We start from the raw sequence: 16297 nt of genomic DNA on the forward strand, positions 1-16297 counted from the left end.
CAAGTGAGGCCAAAGTCCTAGACCCCACCGAATACGGCATGTATGATTGATAAACTGCTTCCGTTATTGGAGTACGGTGAAAGCCTTCTACAATCAGCTATGTTACTAGTATAACACGAATGCCAATAATGAACCAATAACAGAGAATTTCAAGGATTTCTTTAGAACATTGATGGCTTGACAGATGCAATAGCTGGGATGACTTGCCGTCATATCGAATCAATTCATGAATAGTTACTGTTAGGCTCAGAATAGCTGAATCGAATCACAACTACTCAACTCCATGTTAAAAGCTATAACAACTAATAACAGCCTCTTGAGATGCACCTAGAGAGCTTCACCGCAGACGGCTTCCTATTCTTAATCCCAAACGAATAAATCCATGACCGGGAGATATCTTAGATTAATGATAAGGTGTTTTCGTATTCGAGACAGAGGTATAAAAACAAAACGAGTATGTCAAGCAGGGCATTAGTTACATACCAGTGTTGTGCAAGCTTCCATCCATGAGGTCCCTCGGAGTTATCGTGGTGTGTTCAGTGCTGTGTCTCACCGCCGGTAGGAGTGCCATTCCCTGTGTTCCATTACAAATTTATCAAATCTGAAACAAACACAAACGTTTTGCAGCTCATCCCAAGCAGGATGATAGCGGTCGCATCGTTGGAGGTACGGAAGCAGCTCCCGGTACCGCTCCGTACCAAGTGTCACTGCAAGGACTGTTTAGCCATATGTGCGGTGGTACCATCATCGATCGCCAATGGGTGCTAACGGCAGCCCACTGTGCCATACTGCCGCCCAAGCTAATGCAGGTGCTCGCTGGTACGAACGATTTGCGGTCCGGTGGCAAGCGGTACGGTGTGGAGCAGTTCTTCGTGCACAGCCGCTTCAACAAGCCACCGTTCCACAATGACATTGCACTGGTGAAGCTGAAGACGCCCCTGGAGTTCGGAGAGTTCGTACAAGCCGTCGAGTACTCGGAGCGACAGCTTCCGGTAAATGCAACGGTCAGGGCGACTGGTTGGGGTAAGGTTTCGACCTCTGGGTCTGTGCCGAGAATGCTCCAAACGATCAACTTGCGGTACGTGCCGTACGAGGAATGCAAGCGGCTCCTCGAGGACAATCCTGCAGTCGACTTGGGCCATATCTGCACATTGACAAAGGAGGGCGAAGGTGTTTGCAATGTAAGTATGCCTTCTTACCATTCATGTCACTGTCCACTAAACGCTGATTGGTCTGCGTCCTTTGTTTTACAGGGCGATTCCGGTGGACCGCTGGTGTACGAAGAAAAGGTTGTCGGAGTGGCCAACTTTGCGGTACCGTGCGCCCAGGGCTATCCGGATGGTTTTGCCAGTGTGTCATATTATCACGATTGGATTCGGACGACACTCGCCAACAATTCTTAACCGCGCTTCTTCAACTATGTTCATTTGTTCGATTTGTTTTCGCTTATTTACTCTTCATTGTAACTTAAATAAAGGCATCTTACCCTTCTGCACAATCTACCTAGCTTAACAAAATACCCATCTAGCTATGCGTCTCAATTTGTTTTTCGTGTAAGTGCTTAAAACCGGGGTCCCTACTCGTACAGCGGTCCAAAGTGCGCCCACACACTTGTTAGAAAATGTGTCGACAAATGGGGCACGTCGATTTGTTGCTCGTGCTGAACCACCGGTACAAGCACGGTCCGTGGAACTTCTTCTTGCAGGTTTTGCAGGACAGCTTCGGCAGCTGGCACGTGTCTTGGTGTATAACGCTGTAGCACACGTAGCACTCCTCTACGCCCTCAAACTTACGGTCCAAATTACGCTTCCACAGCGACAAACCATCGTTAATCGAACCGTTCTACGTGCGAGACAAAGAAAACAAAACTGGTTAGGTACAGGATGACAAGCGTTAATTACCGCCGTTACACTTTACCTGATGCGTCAGAAAGATGGAAAGCTGCATCACGACCTGGCGCGACTGCAACCGTCCGCCGATCTGCTTGCCACCCTCCACCGTGACCGCACCGAGCGGGAAGTTGCTCGGCAGCGTTATGTGCAGCTCCACCTTTGCCTCGTCGATCGAGTACACGGCCATCACCTGGCGCAGGGCCGAGTGCACCTTGATCTGCATGTTGTCCTGCCGGTCCTTGCGTTCCAGCAGGGCCTGGAACTCTTCCTGGCACAGCAAGCCCGACACCGAGTTGGCCGTTATCTTGCTCACGATCGTGGAGTAGCGATGGTTTAGCCCGTTAAACCATCGGCGCAGTATTACCGGCAGATGGCGCAGCGTTTGGGCGTACAGATGGCAGGCGTAACGTTCCAGCTTTGTGTTTGGATCTAGTGGGCGAACAGAGAAGAACAATGCGAAATGCTTAGTAACCATTGTGCAGTAAACGAATCAACTATTTTGGCTCAAATTGTACAGGTTTCGGGCGTTTTTTGTTTTGTTTTTAGGAAGTTTTGGTCACACAAAAATGGAGGATTGTTGCCTACAGCATAAAGCTACCGGTTACGAGTTGTTTCCCCAGGAGCTGCCGGAACTGGACACGGTTCCCTCGCTCGAGGCGGAGCTGCGCAAAGGAGCGAAGGAACGATTGGCCAACAACAAATTGCAGGCACAACAACGAAGATCCGAAAAGCAGACTTCGGTGCCAACGGTCTACAAATTGGTTCATCCGAGCCCGCAAAAGTATAAAAAGTGTCAACACAGTGGAAATTTCATCCTGGATCGAGAGGTGCTGAAGCCGGTGGAGCATATCGATTTTATAGCACTGCCTAAGGAAGTGGTAAGTGTGTTGGTGCTGTTACTATTCATCATATGAGTCATTTTCCACTTCTTCTCTCTTCATTGCTTAGGTACATCATAAATGGCTCCATTACATCGAGCACAAACTTTCCTCGGCCACGAACCGCATCAAAACGTTAGCGCGCCCCGGCACGTCACGCGTTCAAAACACACTCGAGCAATACTCGACAACACTTTCACCGAAGCAAAAGCAACACCTGACGAGCCTGCTGGAACCGAAACCGTTCGTTAGCATCCAGGAGTCGATCGGGTACGCTAGGCAGCAACGGTCGGACGATGTCATGTGGCGCCGGCACCGGGCCAAGCAGGAGCGCAAGCTACTGCACAAGGTCCACTGTTGGGAGATTAAGCTGCTCCGGCAAACGATGCACAAGCTGTCCAAGTGTCTCGCCAGCTACTACCTGTACACGACCATGGAGCCCCTGGGACAGGAAGCGGCAAACATTTCACTGGTAGTATTGCGCCGTATAAGCCGCTTGTTGGAGGTGAAGATTAGACCAGGCAAAACGGAACAAGAAAAGGACGTTATCGACGATTTTTACGTTGAATTTGCCGACAAGGTGGGAGAGTGGGTGTGGCGCATGATGCAGCAGACCGGTATAACGTTCGACAAGCAAAAGTCCTTCTCGTACGTAAGACAATCGGAATCGTTCGTTTCCGTCAACTCGAGTGTGTTTGAGCTGCCCCGGGTGGGAGGCGAAATGAGGGACGGTGAGGAGCTGGAACCGTTGAGCATTATCTCGCTGGAGCTAGTGTACGACTGTGTGGAGGAGGCAGTGCTTACGGTGGAGCGGGAGAGTGTATGCATAGAGGTTGAGGATGAAAACGTCGGAGAAGAAGCATTGAAAGAAGGTGAAGCATCACGAAGCAAAGAATCGCTGGTTAAAGCAGATTCTAGTGACAAAATTGATACACGCGCCTCAATGAATGAGAGTGCACAGGATGGAGATGAAACGGAGAACGATATGGAAGAGCAAGTGACGGTAATTGAGAATATTCTAGCCGATGAAGCGGACGAAAATCAATCGGAAGAGAAACAGGTGGACGAAGAAGTCCCAAAACCAACGTAGCGCTTTGCTTAAAAGAAACCAAACTTACTCTTAATCTGGTTCCACTGTAAGCTGGCAAACATCGCTTGTCCATAAACCGCACAGGAGTCCGGATTGCGCAGTAATTCCGGTGGCATCAGCTTGAAGAGTACGGGCAGGAGGAGCTGCAATAAAAAATGCACATAATAAAAAAGATCCACCTAAGATGATGATGTGTTTCGCGGAGCCCTTACCTCCTCAAACTCGTTGCGCGATATCCAGGAAGTGTAGATCGATCGCAGCTCGGACGGAGCTTTGGCACAGATACCGAGAATACAGTCCCACAGCAGCAGGTAGGACAGACAGTGCGATCTGGCCTCGGCCAGCTTTTCCTGCTCGGCGACGCTCGTGGCCGTCTCCTGGTCGGCCGGTTTGTAGTGGAAATCGGCCACAAACTCGTGCAGCAAATCCTGGTACTCGTCCAGCGGCAGCCGGAAACGCTCCAGCAGATGCCAGCTATCGTCCGCTTCTTCGCCACTCTCCTGCTGTCGCTCGGTTGACTCGGAGCGCTTCAGCAGCTGCTCCTGATCCCGCTGTACCAGCCCGATCGAGAGCGACTTAAGCATGGCGGTAGCGGCGTACCGTACGCGCTTGTTCCGGTGGCGAATGTTGGTCAGCGAAAAGGTGATGAGATCGTCCAGAGATGTTTTTGAATCCACTTTGTTTGCCTAGTAAAAGTGGGGTGAGGAAACGGGTTAGAAGAGTTAGTGCTACTCTTTGTCTCAACGTGAGCTTTAATGCTTACCTTCAGCACGTGATTAAAATCGATCGCTTCCACGTACGGGCAGATGCTTTCGATGAAATATTCATCCGATTTGCGCCCGCTGTCCAACGCATTCACAATACCGACGAATGCTTTCAGCAGCACCAGATTAACGTCCTTCGAGAACACGTTGTCCCATTCCTCGATCACGTTCGTGAGCAGTTCGGTGGAGCTGCGCTGCCGCTCTGCATTGAAGAACTGCATCAATCCGTTAAACAGCCTAAACAGTGCCGCAATAAAGAGGGAAATCTAAAACAAACGGACAAAGAATATAGATTTAATGCGTGACACGTGACATCGGCGCACACGTGCCGCACTTACATTGTGCGTGTGGTAGTGGGCAAAGCTTTTGGAGACGGAAAGCGTCCACGAGCTGAGGGCAATGCGAATAAAGTCCCACTTGGAGATGTCCAGCTCGGTGGGGAAGTAGCGCAGCACCACCGTCAGCACGTTGGCCACCTCCATGTCGAGGAAGATTTTGTTTTCGTCCGCTTGTGCCAGATCACTGCAAAGAGATTGGAATGGGAATAAATTATTGTAGCTAATTCCACAAAATCAATCATCCCCATTTGCTTACCAATTGTAAAGCAACATTTTGTTGGCCGCCTGCCGGGTGATGAGCTCGTGCAGCACGATCAGGCAGTTGCCGATGATTTTCCGATCGTTCAGTTCGTTGTAGTTGGTGGAGAAGTGGTTCTCTATCAGGCAGCGGGCCGAGGCGAGCTTTACCAGCACGTCAAAGTAGTTTTCAAACAGGTTCGGTCCGATGGGAAGACATTTCGGTTTCATCTTTGCACCCAGACACTGGAAAAGTAAAGGAATACTTTATTGTATGGGGTGAATTGGTCAAGGAAAAACAAATGTTGAAGCTTACCTGCACTATGTTAATGTAGGCCACGAGATCCTCGCTGTTGTTGGCCACCGTCGAAGCGTCCTCGTACAACAGAACGGGCCCGTTTTCCTCATCCGCGTACTGATCGATCACTAGCAGCGCATTCAGACATTTGGCCCAAAGCATACCGTGCTCGTTGGCCAGGGTGAACAGCTTTCGTTTGATTTCCTGCACGATATCCTGTGGTACGTTCCTTAGCAGAAGCGATAGCTTCTCCTGGACTGCGAGTATTAAACATTCAACGACGGATTCAAGCTGATGGGAGAGAAATGGGAGAAAAGGAGTGAATTTATAAGCTGATTATGATAAACTCTTACTTAGCTAGTTGAGTTGAACGTACCTGCTCCGTATTGTACAGCACCGTATCCCCGACGGAGGCCAAATATATCACAGACAGTACCTTCTCGTAGATCAGTTCCGACCACGAGCGCAGAATCCAAAGCTCCTCGTCCTCCTCTTCGTTACCATCGCCATTCTCAGACACGTCCATTTCCTCCTCCTCTAGCTCATCCTTCCGCTCATCCACATCCATTTTGTCTGCCTGTTCGCTTTTCGCTGGCCGCTGCTGTTTTAGCTTCGCTTTGCACGACAGCTTCAACACAACGCTTACTGCACCGAGCGCCCGGGCTAGCAAGCTCTTCATCGCAACAGCAAACTGTTCGTTTGACAGTGCGGGAGATGTGGACAGTCGCGACTGTTTCGTTATCAGCCGTCCCTGGAGCAACTCGGTGTACTCCGCCAGATGGGCCGTTTCGTCCGTTTGACGCTGCAGCTCCACCGTGCGCTTTTCGAACAGTTCCCTCAGCATCGCGTCGACCTGTTGGCAACGTTTGGGTCGGTCGTGTTTGTGCGATTCCGTGGCACAGGCAATTAATTTGGCCGTAAGTTCGGCTACCCTCTCCAGCAGCACCAGTATGTCCGCCTGATCCGCCCTGCCGGCTAGAGCGGCCAACCGCTCGTCGATCGTGTTTACGCAACGCGCGAGCAGCTGCCCGTCAAGCTCGATGTCTTCGCCGGACAGTGCATCCTGCCAGGCGGTCGTTGCCTCCCACAGCGTATCCTCGGACAGATGCTCACTGACCATGTTGTGGACGCTGAAATCGAACAGCGTTCCGAACAGTGCCCGGTGCAACTCGGTCAGCCTGCCGTCGCTGCAGATGACGGGCATGATTTGGGCGAGAAAACTTATGCAACCGTCGTGCAGCTCTTGCTTCGAAGCGTCTCGCAGGGGGTACGTGACGGTGTCGATGATTTTCCTGCATGTTTCTGCGTCAATCAATATCTCGCCATTGCTGGCCACGAAGAAACATTTCTGCAGCAGTATCATGTTGTCCTTCGTGTTGCCGTTGGCGACACCAACCGCACATTCGATGATGTTGCTCGATACCTCGGGCTGCGAGAGGAACTGCTTTATGTTTGGCTCCTGGCACAGTGGATGGCTGAGCGCACGCAGAATGATCCAGCTTTGAACGGTTTTGTTAGCCATCTGGGGGGCAAAGAAAAGAAAAATGATGTTTTAGGACTCCATACTTAGTTTATTTAATTTAAAAATCGTCCATTCTACAAACAGAACGAAACATTCTGCATTAAAATCAAATAAAATGCACCAAAAAGCTCATCAACCCGTGTACCATTCGTGCAAACGATATGTTGTACAAAGGTCTATAAATCATTTACCCCTCTTTGCTCCTTCTTCCCGCACGAAATAAACAATTTATGACCCCGGCAAAGGCCATTTACCTGTATCATAATGCAGCAATTGTTTTTGGCGGGGTGAAGAAAACATACTCACGCCGTGCTGCACCAAAACCCTTCGCCCGAAAGGTCACTAATGGCAACGGAAATAACACCCAATCGGTACATCGTACCCGTGAAAAGGCCATCGTACTGTGCCCCATCAAACAGTACTTTAACCTTTTGCCGGGACGGTGCGAAATGGAAGACGGAGCCCAATTGCTTCATTTAAAATCGTGTCATCGCATGCCTGTGGCATCGATAAAAGGATATGTAGCTTGGAGCGTGGCACACTGCCAATAAACGTGTACGTTTGCTATTTCTCCTACAGTCCCAAAGTCAATGAACGGAAGAATGTCTTTCCCTTCAATGCACGCGATTGGAATAAATTCAGCAAACGCTTCCCATCACGTCTGCTTCCCACTCAAACAACTCGCTGTGAATGTGTATCGATTACGCACCTTTATCCATTTGTTTAGCAGCGCTGCCCGTTCGTCCGCATCGAGATACTTGTACAGGATCATGATCAGCTCCACCACGTACTCCGACTGCAGCTTAGCATCCTGCAGCCATCGGGCGAACGTATCGAACAGACACTTGATGTTTTCACTGTCGTGAGCCAGAAACACGAACAGCTCCCGGCCCTGGAACGCCCGCACCAGATACTCCAGCTGCAGCACGTACCCATCGTCCCGCTCGACGCTGATCTTAGCGATGTACAGCTGGCAGATGCGGTACACGAGCAGCTGCAGCTGGTTCTCGAACCGATTCGCGTGATCCCCGCTGGTGAGCGGACAGCTGCCACCGTCCACCGCATCCTCGGCGTTCGGGTTTTCCACCGCAAACTTCACCCGCTTGTGCGACGTACGGCGCAGATTCTGCACCAAATCCACATGCGCATCAGTTATGCTCGCCGCATTGTCCTTACAGTCGACGCTTTCCTTCACCACCCCGTACAGCCGCTCCCAGAACGTCACCAGCAGCCGCACGTACAGCGGATATGTCGCACTGTGCTGACACCAATGATCCAGCAGGTTGGCCATACTCTGAAACACGTACTTCCCGCAGGCCGCTTCACTCGTAATGCACCACGCAATCACCCCCACCAGATGTTGCTCGAGCAGATTCATACAAAACTCTTCCCGGGCCGCTTCCGCCATCGTTTCGTCCCGCACGGCTTGCAGCACCACGTACTGGAACGATTCGTAGTACGCCTGCGAAACGGCCGTCACGTCCGCCCGGCTCGACTGCACCGTCTTCAGGCCTTCGTTCATGCTTTCGAAGAACAGGCTGTAGAATTTGGCCAACCGCTCGTCGCCGAGCACTTCGCGCGTAAAGCCCGACACCAGCGGCAGCATGTGGGGGTAGACGCAGGCCGCATTGCCGCCGCCCCCACTTCTCAGCAACTTCCACAGCTTCGGAAACACGGCCTTGTCGAAGTTGAGGTGCGTGTGCCAGCCGGCCAGATGCGCCTGGATCAGCACGATCGAGCTCCACACGTGCGTCACGACGGTTGGGTCGGTTTCGTCCAGAAACTGGAACACGCTCGTCGTTATCTGCGCCTGGTGCTGGTCCACCAGGAAGGGGGCGTGTTGGAGCAGCGCAGAGATCACCTCGAACCAGGCCGCCCGAATTGCGGCCGTTTTGTGCTTGTGGTACGTCCAGAATTTGGGGCTTTTCAGCAGCTCCGCATTCTTGTCGGCCGACTTTTGCAGATTCTCCGGCGGAATGCGGCTCAGATAGAGGGCGTAACCGCGCAGGCTGGATATGAGCACGCGCTGGTACTTGTTTTCACACTCTTCAGGTGTGTGGGATCTATAAAAACGGGGTTGAAAATTTTATTTTAAGAAAACCTGTAAGATACCCCCTTTTCCCTCTCTCGGTCATCCGCTCACTCACTTCGGATTGCTCAGCGTGATGGCCGTATGGATGGTCAGGTTCTTCGTGTAGTAGTCCAGTATTTCCTGCTCGCAAAACACAAACACCTCGCTCACCTTGCCCGGCGGAAAGGCGCTGCTGAACGACTGCAGCGCGGTACTGGCGGCGGGTGCGTACGTATCGTACTGGGACGAGATCCAGGCTGGCGCCAGCTGCTTCAGGAACGGGGCAATCTTCTTACCGGCCCGGCGCACAATCGCTGCCTGCGCCTGCTGCGTCGTTTCCCGCACCCGGTGCTCCGCATCGGTCGACAGGTTGACGAACAGGCGGGGCCAGAAGGGCAGCACCGCTTTCACCACCTCCAGGTCGGCCCCGTTCATTAGCTCGGTGAACTCGAGCAGTGCCTTCGTCTTGGTGGTCGGATCCTTCTTCAGCATCTTGCGCAGCACTATTTGCAGCGTATCGTCCAGGTTCGGGTCCAGCTCGTCGACGCTGTGGTTGGGGTCGATCTGCACAAACCCGGGCACGACCGGCATGCTCGTGCTGTCCAGCGCGGCAAACCCGAACAGCGTCGGCACGGAGGTGCCGAGCAGTTCCGCACTGCGCCCACTGCTCGACGGCTACCGGACGCGATAGGAGCGGGGGGAAATCGATTAGCATGGATGGTGAAATTGATACGACACGGGGATGGGGGGAGGGACTCCCTGACCGTACACGTCAACGGCAAGAGGGAACACCCCAGGCGGCAGGCACCGTCTTACCTTGGTGTTTCCTTTCGTTCGCTTCCCGCCCATTCTGAGTCTGGGGAGTAGTGTGGACTGTTTTCACCGAGGGGGAAGTTTTGTGTCAGTGTGTGATGCACCGAAAAGGGCACAGAGTATTTGGACGTCCTTTCTGCTACCGATCGCACGATAAATATCCGCAGCCAACAAGCTAGCAGCCAGCAGCGACGTGATTCCAACGCGATGCGAACGTACACACAAGCACACGCACACAGGTAACAGCTGTCAAGCAAAGGTGCTGCTTACCGCGCCAATAAGCAAAACAGTGCGAGAAAATGCTATTCAATCGAAATTTCAACACCTTTCAAACACTCAAATGGTAATTTAGCAGACACAATCACTAAAAACAATTCAATTTTGCTTTTATTTCGCTCTATTGCACGATTATTTCGCACTTCTCACCAGCACACAACCTGCCGAGTGTGGCTTGTCAAGCACTGTACGTGTGTCACAGCTTGACATGTTTTCGTGGGGCATTTTTTTTTGCTCTCCTCTGAAAACTGTCAAACACTGCCGAGCGCTGTCAGGCGCCGTAAAACGTAAACAAAAAGCACGTTGTACTCCGTTCGCTCACACACGCGTCGCTCCGGACGGCAAATTAAGTGTTACGAAATGGCTAAACTGCTCGCCTATTACAACCTTTGCCCGATAAACAACATCGACGACTTTCTGGGACTGTCGCGCGATGTCGATCCGGGCTGCGTGATAAACACGTTGGGCCGCAACATCATACTGGTGGTCAAGGTGGGTCAACGGATTGCGCGTGTCCCGGTACAATGGTGCTTACGGATTAACTTTCCTTGGCTCTTTCTTACAGCTAAGCAATCAACGACAAATCCGCAGCTGGACCGTGCTGGATCGGCTCAGCAGCAAGGTGGTGTACGATTTCCGGTCCGAGCGGTACGTCGGTGTGTTTGGGGGCCGCTACATACGGTGCTGGAAGCGGGACCAGCACGACATGAACACGGTGAAGAAGATTAAGCTGTACCGCACCGTGCACGATCTGTTCTGTCTCGAGAGTGGTCAAACGTTGCTCCTGTACACGGATGGTAGCTGTGAATCGCTTGAAAGTGCGCTGAAAACGAGAAACAAATCGCAGCAGGATGAGACCGGCAATGTAGCGGTGCGCTTCGTTGACCCGAAAACGCACACGATACGGGACGTGAAGGTGCTGCTGCTGGACAATGGGACGCCACTGTTGACGTACTTCTTGCGCAAGGAGGAGGACGGTTCGATGGAGCTGCACTACGCGCTGCTCAATCCGGCCGACCTGAAGGTACACAAAACGATCGAAAAGATAGCGGTGCAGCGCATCGGGGACGAGATCCGGCTGGTGAGCGCCTGTGTGGTGGACGGGAGCGATGGACCATCGCTGCTGAGCATCTGTAAGTAGCGGGAAGTGAGGTGGCTATTCGGATTTGAATTTAATTGGCATTTCTTTCCTCAAAACCAGGGTCCGATAGTCGCATATTTAACCTTCAGCTTTCCCTCGGCCAGTCGCCGAAGCGCGAGGAAGGGGTGGGCAACTTTATCGAAATGGTGCACCACCTGAACGTAAAGCAGCCGCTCTCGATGGCCAGCATCGGCAAGGACTATGTCGCGTTCTACGCGAACAACAAAAACCAGGACGGCGCGACGCTCGTCCTGTTCAACGTGCAGTTCAAGGTGTTCCAGGCGAAGCAGTACTTCAAGGTGTACTTCGTGTCGTCCCGCATCTGGGTGGTGGAGAGCAACATACTGCTCGCGTTCGGGCAGATGTTGGCGGTGGTGCCGTTTAAAATCAGCAAGGAACAGCTGTCGGACATGATCGGCAGTCAGCGCACCTTCGACCTGTCGCACACGATCGACGACGAAAGCATTAACGAGGAGTGCGAACTGCTGGATGTGTACGCGTTTGACGAAATGCTGTCCAAGCTGCCCAAGCGAAGGGAACTCGAACTCGAAGCGAATGGCGGCGATGCAACGGTCGCGAACGGTTCGGGCGAAGCGCCGCCAACAGATAAGCCCGCCTACAAGTGGGTGTACAGCGAGGCCGAGTTTGAGGAGGAATTGCGGGCGGCCTATCGGGAATCGCTGCCGGTGGATGTGATCGAAAGCTCCCTCCTGCCGAAGGATACGGTACAGATAAAGCTTTTCAACAATGCGGACGTGTCGCTCGGGCCGTTGATTTTGAGCGAAAAGTTTGAAATCATGCTCGAAGAGCTGGAACGTTGCGGATACTCGGAGGTGGAAATCTGCGACCGCGTCGTGCCGTGGCTGATGCAAGCGAACCTGTCCGAAGATCTCGCCAAGTGTTTAAAGCGCTACTCGGTCGTATCGGAACGGACGCTCATAAAGGCGCTCAAGTATGCACTCGCGCTGCCTGCAACGAACGAGGATGAGGAGGAGGAGGAGAAGGAGGAGCAAGAGATGGAAGCTGGGACAACACCGAAGGCCAGCAAAGTCAAGCCGCCCAAGAAGGATGAGCCCGAGCTTCCCGATCAGCACATTATGGTGGAGGCGCAGGCAAACCATCCCTGTCGTCGCGATCTGCTCAACATTGTCCTGTCCTGCAGCTTCAACCGGAAACCGCTGATTGCGTACGCACGGAAGGAGTTGGATTTTCGCACCGTCCGGGAGCTGTTGCAGCATCTCGAGCATTTGCTTACCGATCCAATGGCCATGCTGAGCGAAACGCTACACAATGCGGATACGTTCGACAGTGACGAGCAGACGGTACAGTGGATGATGGTGCTGCTCGATTCACACTACCAACAGTTCATTCTTTCGACCGAGGAGCCGATACGGGAGCAGCTGCAGCGCCTCCTGACCATTGTCGAGCGGCACGTTGGGCTGTTGGGCGAGCTTCAAAAGCTGTCCCCTTCGTTGCGTCGTGTGCTGGAGCAGAAGGCACAGAAATCGGGACGGGATGCTAACCAGTGGTACTGCGTGGAGACAATTACGTTATATTAGCGGCAGGCTTGGGCCAACGAGAAGGTGTTTCAATAGCATTAAGATAATAAAAGTGTACCGAATGTCCCCCCCCCACACACACACCACAGTGACATTATTCCATCGCTTGGCTGTATTTACAGGATGATTTTATCAACTTCTAGCGCCTAAAAGATCAACACTTTAAATGAGGCGTAGTTTTAACGCGCACAATAATCACCGGACCTTTCTATCTAGCAAAAAACAGGTCAGGTGTAAGGATAAATGATGATGGCTTTGCCGGAGACCAGCCCGTGGTGGGTAACACGGCATTTTACTTCTTCTTCGCTTCCGCCGCCAGCGACGCTTCGTAGTCGGCACGTGCCTTCTCGTTGTACTCCTTGTGCCAGTCCAGGTTCATCTGGGCGACGGACTCGCCCCGCTCCTGCGCCTTCTTGCCACTGATCACCATGACGATGCAACCGATCGCGGTCGCAATCATCATGTAGTTGGCGATCTTGATTCGCACCTGATTCCGGACCCGTTCCATCTTCTCCTGGCTAGCGAGTGGGAGGGAAAAAAATGATTGAAAGATCTTTTCATACACAAAACAAAGGAAAAGAAACGGAAACGCTACCTGACAAAGTTGGGAACTTCTTCGATGGATTTGTACCGCTTCATAAAGACCAGCATACGCTTCTCCAGCGCGTTCGGTGTGTGGGTGTGCGTGTTGATGCTCGATCCATTGCTTCCACCGGCGGACGGAGTCGATTTCGGTGGCTGCTGGGGCTTTGGTTCGACCTGGTTCGAGCTGAAGCTTCGACCGGCTGCGGCAGTGCTACGTGATCGTAGCAGCGTCGACGTTCGAGCCACGCCGGATGATGTACGTGCGATTTCGCATGCTGTGCGCAAAAAATTCATCCTATGCACATAGAGGGAAAATAGAAAGAGACGGAAAGAAAGGAGGTCATAAAACCGGTCCCGGTGTATTGAGCAGTTGAAGACGGATGAAGGTGCAGCATAAGTTTGGGTTGTATGCACGGATACTTGATCGTAGAGATGCTTTTAATTTGCTACGGTTTAACTTAAAATAATCATTAGATCCCAGGCCAAAGAGAAAAATACATAAAACGACAAGATCACCACTGATACTCAAACAAGATTACACAATACACACAATCACTTACGCGGAGCTGGGGGATGCACCGATTTCTGTGGAAGCTGCGCACGCAAATATATAAAGCTTTCGGTTGCGTTTAGTGGAAGCGTTTATGCGCTTCACTTAGTGAACTTGAAGTAATTGCAATTTACGTCCCAAATTGCTATTTATTTACTTTTGTAAGAGAAATACCAATCGCTCGCGGATCGCTTCCCCCACCAACAACACAACAGCCGTAAAACAACAACAACAGCAATAAGCAGCTGGGCAGCTGTCAAAGGAGGTGTACACACTTCAACTGTCAATTTCAATTCGAAAACTGACTTTAATTTTTATTATTTATTCTACCATAAATTTCGGTCTCATGATGGTCTTAACAGCTTTTTTTAGTTGAATATGTTCATGATTTCCAAAAGTGAGAGCAAATGTAAGATTTTAATTACATTTTCTTAAATTGTTTTGCGCCCGGATACGCTAAACAAACGCTTCACACGAAACGCTTCAAATTGATTTGACAGCTGCGCGATGTGTGTTTGTTTACATTTGGCCGGTGCATCGCATACACGCGGCACGCGTTCGTTTTTGTAGAAATTGAATTATTTAAAGTTTCCTAATTATCTGCCACCGGCAAAAAGTGAATTTAAACCTTCCTCAGCCCTCTAAACATGGTGAACGATATGGAAACGGAGATAGGCACCCCCGTGGATGATTATGGCGTGTTGAAGGGAGATCTCGTGTTCATACGCAACAACGAAAACCTCATGCAAGCCATCGATCAGATACAGGAAACGCTGGCCAGCGTGAATCGGGAGTATGAAAAGTATCCGAACTTTACGGCGGAAGAAAAGGTGCGCTTCGACACGCTGTGTGCGTTTTGCGTGAACTCACTGTTCTGGATGCACGAGAAGATGCTCGGTCGACCGAACACCGTCATGGTAAGGGTTGGGGAAGGATGGTTGTTGCCTGTAGAAGCATTCAAATTGATTCATTCTATCTCCTCATCTTTCAGGATGACATTAAAGCGGATCTCGACCGGGTGCGGGAAGCGATGAAACGGTTGCAGACCATACACGATAACCTCACCAAGCGGCCCCGTCTCGATCAGCCGGCCGCGCAAAGGTTCGTGCGGGCCGGGCTGTACGATGCTAACACCGCGGAAAGCGACAAACAGAACGATGCACCACCAAACAAAAAGAAGCGCCGGGAGAAGAAAGCCGAACCGGAATGAGTAGAGTAGCACCCGGCCTGTGTGCTACTGGGGTAGGTACAATAAGAGATGTATGTGGATGGGAGATTCGAGATTTAAACATGTAATAAATAACATAGGGCAGATGTGGTTAGCGAAAATAATAATAAAAAGCTAAATGAATGCCCTACTGTAATGTAAAATGGCATCAGTCCATGCTTTCGTACTAATGCTTTTTGAAAGAAGAGAGTTTGATTCCAGCGCCAAAGAGGAAGACCTTCGCTAGTGTTCGTAGAACTGGCTACAGTCTTTTCCCGAGTTACGCGGATTCGAAGACGTCGTGGAGCTTGGTACTGTGGGGTTTTTAAAAATTATTTTTAGCTAAACCTTTAAGCTATGAATGCGATCTAGCCTCAGAACATGATCTGCAATCACGATCTTCGTCCATCACCGGTGCGTTATTTATCGTCAGACTAATTAGACATCATTGTGGTATAAAATCACACGATTGTTTTGCCAACCATGAGCATGAAGGTTCAGTAAAGCCCTAAAAGTTTATAAATGCCTTTTGTACATCACATGCATAGGTTTGGTCACGTAATATTTAGCTTCTTGTATATCATTGTTACACGATGATCGGTGGATGCCTTCAAGCAGTAGAGCTATTGAGATTGGAGTTGGGATTAGTTTTCCGATCCATCACAAGATCACCAGACCGTCTGCGAGCATTGGCCAATACTCGAGTGGAAAAACAGGTCCTTAGCGTGACAGTTGTGCCAGTTTCAGGTACTTGAGCCCTTATCGATCGATGGCTGGGTTGGTGTTGGTGAGCGGTATTGCTGAGCTTAATTATTATAATAGGCATAATTAGTTCGTTCGATAGAAATGGCTCGATTGGTTGGTGTGAGACATCGTTAGAACGAAAGTGGAAATTAAGGAGGCCATTGTTGGGCCCGTCTGGTGGCAAAGTTGTCAACTTGTACGACTTAACTACATGCCCGTCATATGGGTTCAAGCCCCGAATGGACTTTGCACTACCACCCATACGAGGTAGGACTGATTATCCTGCGATGTGTGTAATCAGTAAACCACTGAAAACCAATCCCCACTAGTCG

General features: G+C 51.1%; 6 protein-coding genes across 6 annotated transcripts; 4 read left to right on the forward strand and 2 right to left on the reverse strand.

The window, feature by feature from the left end:
• Positions 1 to 428: 428 nt before the first annotated feature.
• On the forward strand, positions 429 to 1502 carry LOC120898228 (chymotrypsin-2-like). Its single transcript, XM_040303776.1, has 3 exons — positions 429 to 558; positions 628 to 1181; positions 1254 to 1502. Exons 1-3 carry the CDS (start codon positions 507 to 509, stop codon positions 1401 to 1403), a joined length of 756 nt encoding a protein of 251 aa, XP_040159710.1. The 5' UTR covers positions 429 to 506; the 3' UTR covers positions 1404 to 1502.
• Positions 1423 to 10371, reverse strand: LOC120898224 (E3 ubiquitin-protein ligase listerin). Its single transcript, XM_040303772.1, has 12 exons — positions 9907 to 10371; positions 9167 to 9765; positions 7729 to 9082; positions 5874 to 7019; positions 5516 to 5788; positions 5219 to 5445; positions 4963 to 5146; positions 4624 to 4890; positions 4073 to 4546; positions 3889 to 4003; positions 1918 to 2321; positions 1423 to 1842 (listed from the first exon to the last, which is right to left on the reverse strand). Exons 1-12 carry the CDS (start codon positions 9937 to 9939, stop codon positions 1615 to 1617), a joined length of 5304 nt encoding a protein of 1767 aa, XP_040159706.1. The 5' UTR covers positions 9940 to 10371; the 3' UTR covers positions 1423 to 1614.
• LOC120898226 lies at positions 2358 to 4045 on the forward strand. The gene is made up of 2 exons (XM_040303774.1): positions 2358 to 2770; positions 2841 to 4045. The coding sequence occupies exons 1-2, from the start codon at positions 2459 to 2461 to the stop codon at positions 3858 to 3860; spliced, it is 1332 nt and encodes a 443-aa protein (XP_040159708.1). The 5' UTR covers positions 2358 to 2458; the 3' UTR covers positions 3861 to 4045.
• A 57-nt stretch (positions 10372 to 10428) lies between the features above and the next one.
• LOC120898225 lies at positions 10429 to 12958 on the forward strand. Its single transcript, XM_040303773.1, has 3 exons — positions 10429 to 10671; positions 10745 to 11312; positions 11381 to 12958. Exons 1-3 carry the CDS (start codon positions 10540 to 10542, stop codon positions 12877 to 12879), a joined length of 2199 nt encoding a protein of 732 aa, XP_040159707.1. The 5' UTR covers positions 10429 to 10539; the 3' UTR covers positions 12880 to 12958.
• Positions 12959 to 12968: 10 nt separating this feature from the next.
• On the reverse strand, positions 12969 to 14249 carry LOC120898229 (UPF0389 protein CG9231). The gene is made up of 3 exons (XM_040303777.1): positions 14025 to 14249; positions 13475 to 13759; positions 12969 to 13397 (listed from the first exon to the last, which is right to left on the reverse strand). The coding sequence occupies exons 2-3, from the start codon at positions 13756 to 13758 to the stop codon at positions 13172 to 13174; spliced, it is 510 nt and encodes a 169-aa protein (XP_040159711.1). The 5' UTR covers position 13759; positions 14025 to 14249; the 3' UTR covers positions 12969 to 13171.
• A 293-nt stretch (positions 14250 to 14542) lies between these two features.
• Positions 14543 to 15396, forward strand: LOC120898230. Its single transcript, XM_040303778.1, has 2 exons — positions 14543 to 14931; positions 15006 to 15396. Exons 1-2 carry the CDS (start codon positions 14662 to 14664, stop codon positions 15222 to 15224), a joined length of 489 nt encoding a protein of 162 aa, XP_040159712.1. The 5' UTR covers positions 14543 to 14661; the 3' UTR covers positions 15225 to 15396.
• The last annotated feature ends 901 nt before the right edge of the window (positions 15397 to 16297 follow it).

This window comes from Anopheles arabiensis, chromosome 2 (assembly GCF_016920715.1).
Source record: "Anopheles arabiensis isolate DONGOLA chromosome 2, AaraD3, whole genome shotgun sequence".
NCBI lineage: Eukaryota > Metazoa > Arthropoda > Insecta > Diptera > Culicidae > Anopheles > Anopheles arabiensis.

Coding starts and splice junctions, on each gene's coding strand:
- LOC120898230 (XM_040303778.1), top strand. CDS start 14,662: ATGGTGAACGATATGGAAACGGAGATAGGCACCCCCGTGGATGATTAT. Junction 14,932..15,005: donor GTCGACCGAACACCGTCATG/GTAAGGGTTGGG, acceptor CTCATCTTTCAG/GATGACATTAAAGCGGATCT.
- LOC120898229 (XM_040303777.1), bottom strand. CDS start 13,758: ATGAATTTTTTGCGCACAGCATGCGAAATCGCACGTACATCATCCGGC. Junction 13,398..13,474: donor GAAGTTCCCAACTTTGTCAG/GTAGCGTTTCCG, acceptor CCCACTCGCTAG/CCAGGAGAAGATGGAACGGG.
- LOC120898228 (XM_040303776.1), top strand. CDS start 507: ATGAGGTCCCTCGGAGTTATCGTGGTGTGTTCAGTGCTGTGTCTCACC. Junction 559..627: donor AGTGCTGTGTCTCACCGCCG/GTAGGAGTGCCA, acceptor AACGTTTTGCAG/CTCATCCCAAGCAGGATGAT. Junction 1,182..1,253: donor AGGGCGAAGGTGTTTGCAAT/GTAAGTATGCCT, acceptor TTTGTTTTACAG/GGCGATTCCGGTGGACCGCT.
- LOC120898226 (XM_040303774.1), top strand. CDS start 2,459: ATGGAGGATTGTTGCCTACAGCATAAAGCTACCGGTTACGAGTTGTTT. Junction 2,771..2,840: donor TAGCACTGCCTAAGGAAGTG/GTAAGTGTGTTG, acceptor TTCATTGCTTAG/GTACATCATAAATGGCTCCA.
- LOC120898224 (XM_040303772.1), bottom strand. CDS start 9,939: ATGGGCGGGAAGCGAACGAAAGGAAACACCAAG. Junction 9,083..9,166: donor ATCACGCTGAGCAATCCGAA/GTGAGTGAGCGG, acceptor CCGTTTTTATAG/ATCCCACACACCTGAAGAGT. Junction 4,547..4,623: donor ATTTTAATCACGTGCTGAAG/GTAAGCATTAAA, acceptor CACTTTTACTAG/GCAAACAAAGTGGATTCAAA.
- LOC120898225 (XM_040303773.1), top strand. CDS start 10,540: ATGGCTAAACTGCTCGCCTATTACAACCTTTGCCCGATAAACAACATC. Junction 10,672..10,744: donor ACATCATACTGGTGGTCAAG/GTGGGTCAACGG, acceptor TCTTTCTTACAG/CTAAGCAATCAACGACAAAT. Junction 11,313..11,380: donor ACCATCGCTGCTGAGCATCT/GTAAGTAGCGGG, acceptor CCTCAAAACCAG/GGTCCGATAGTCGCATATTT.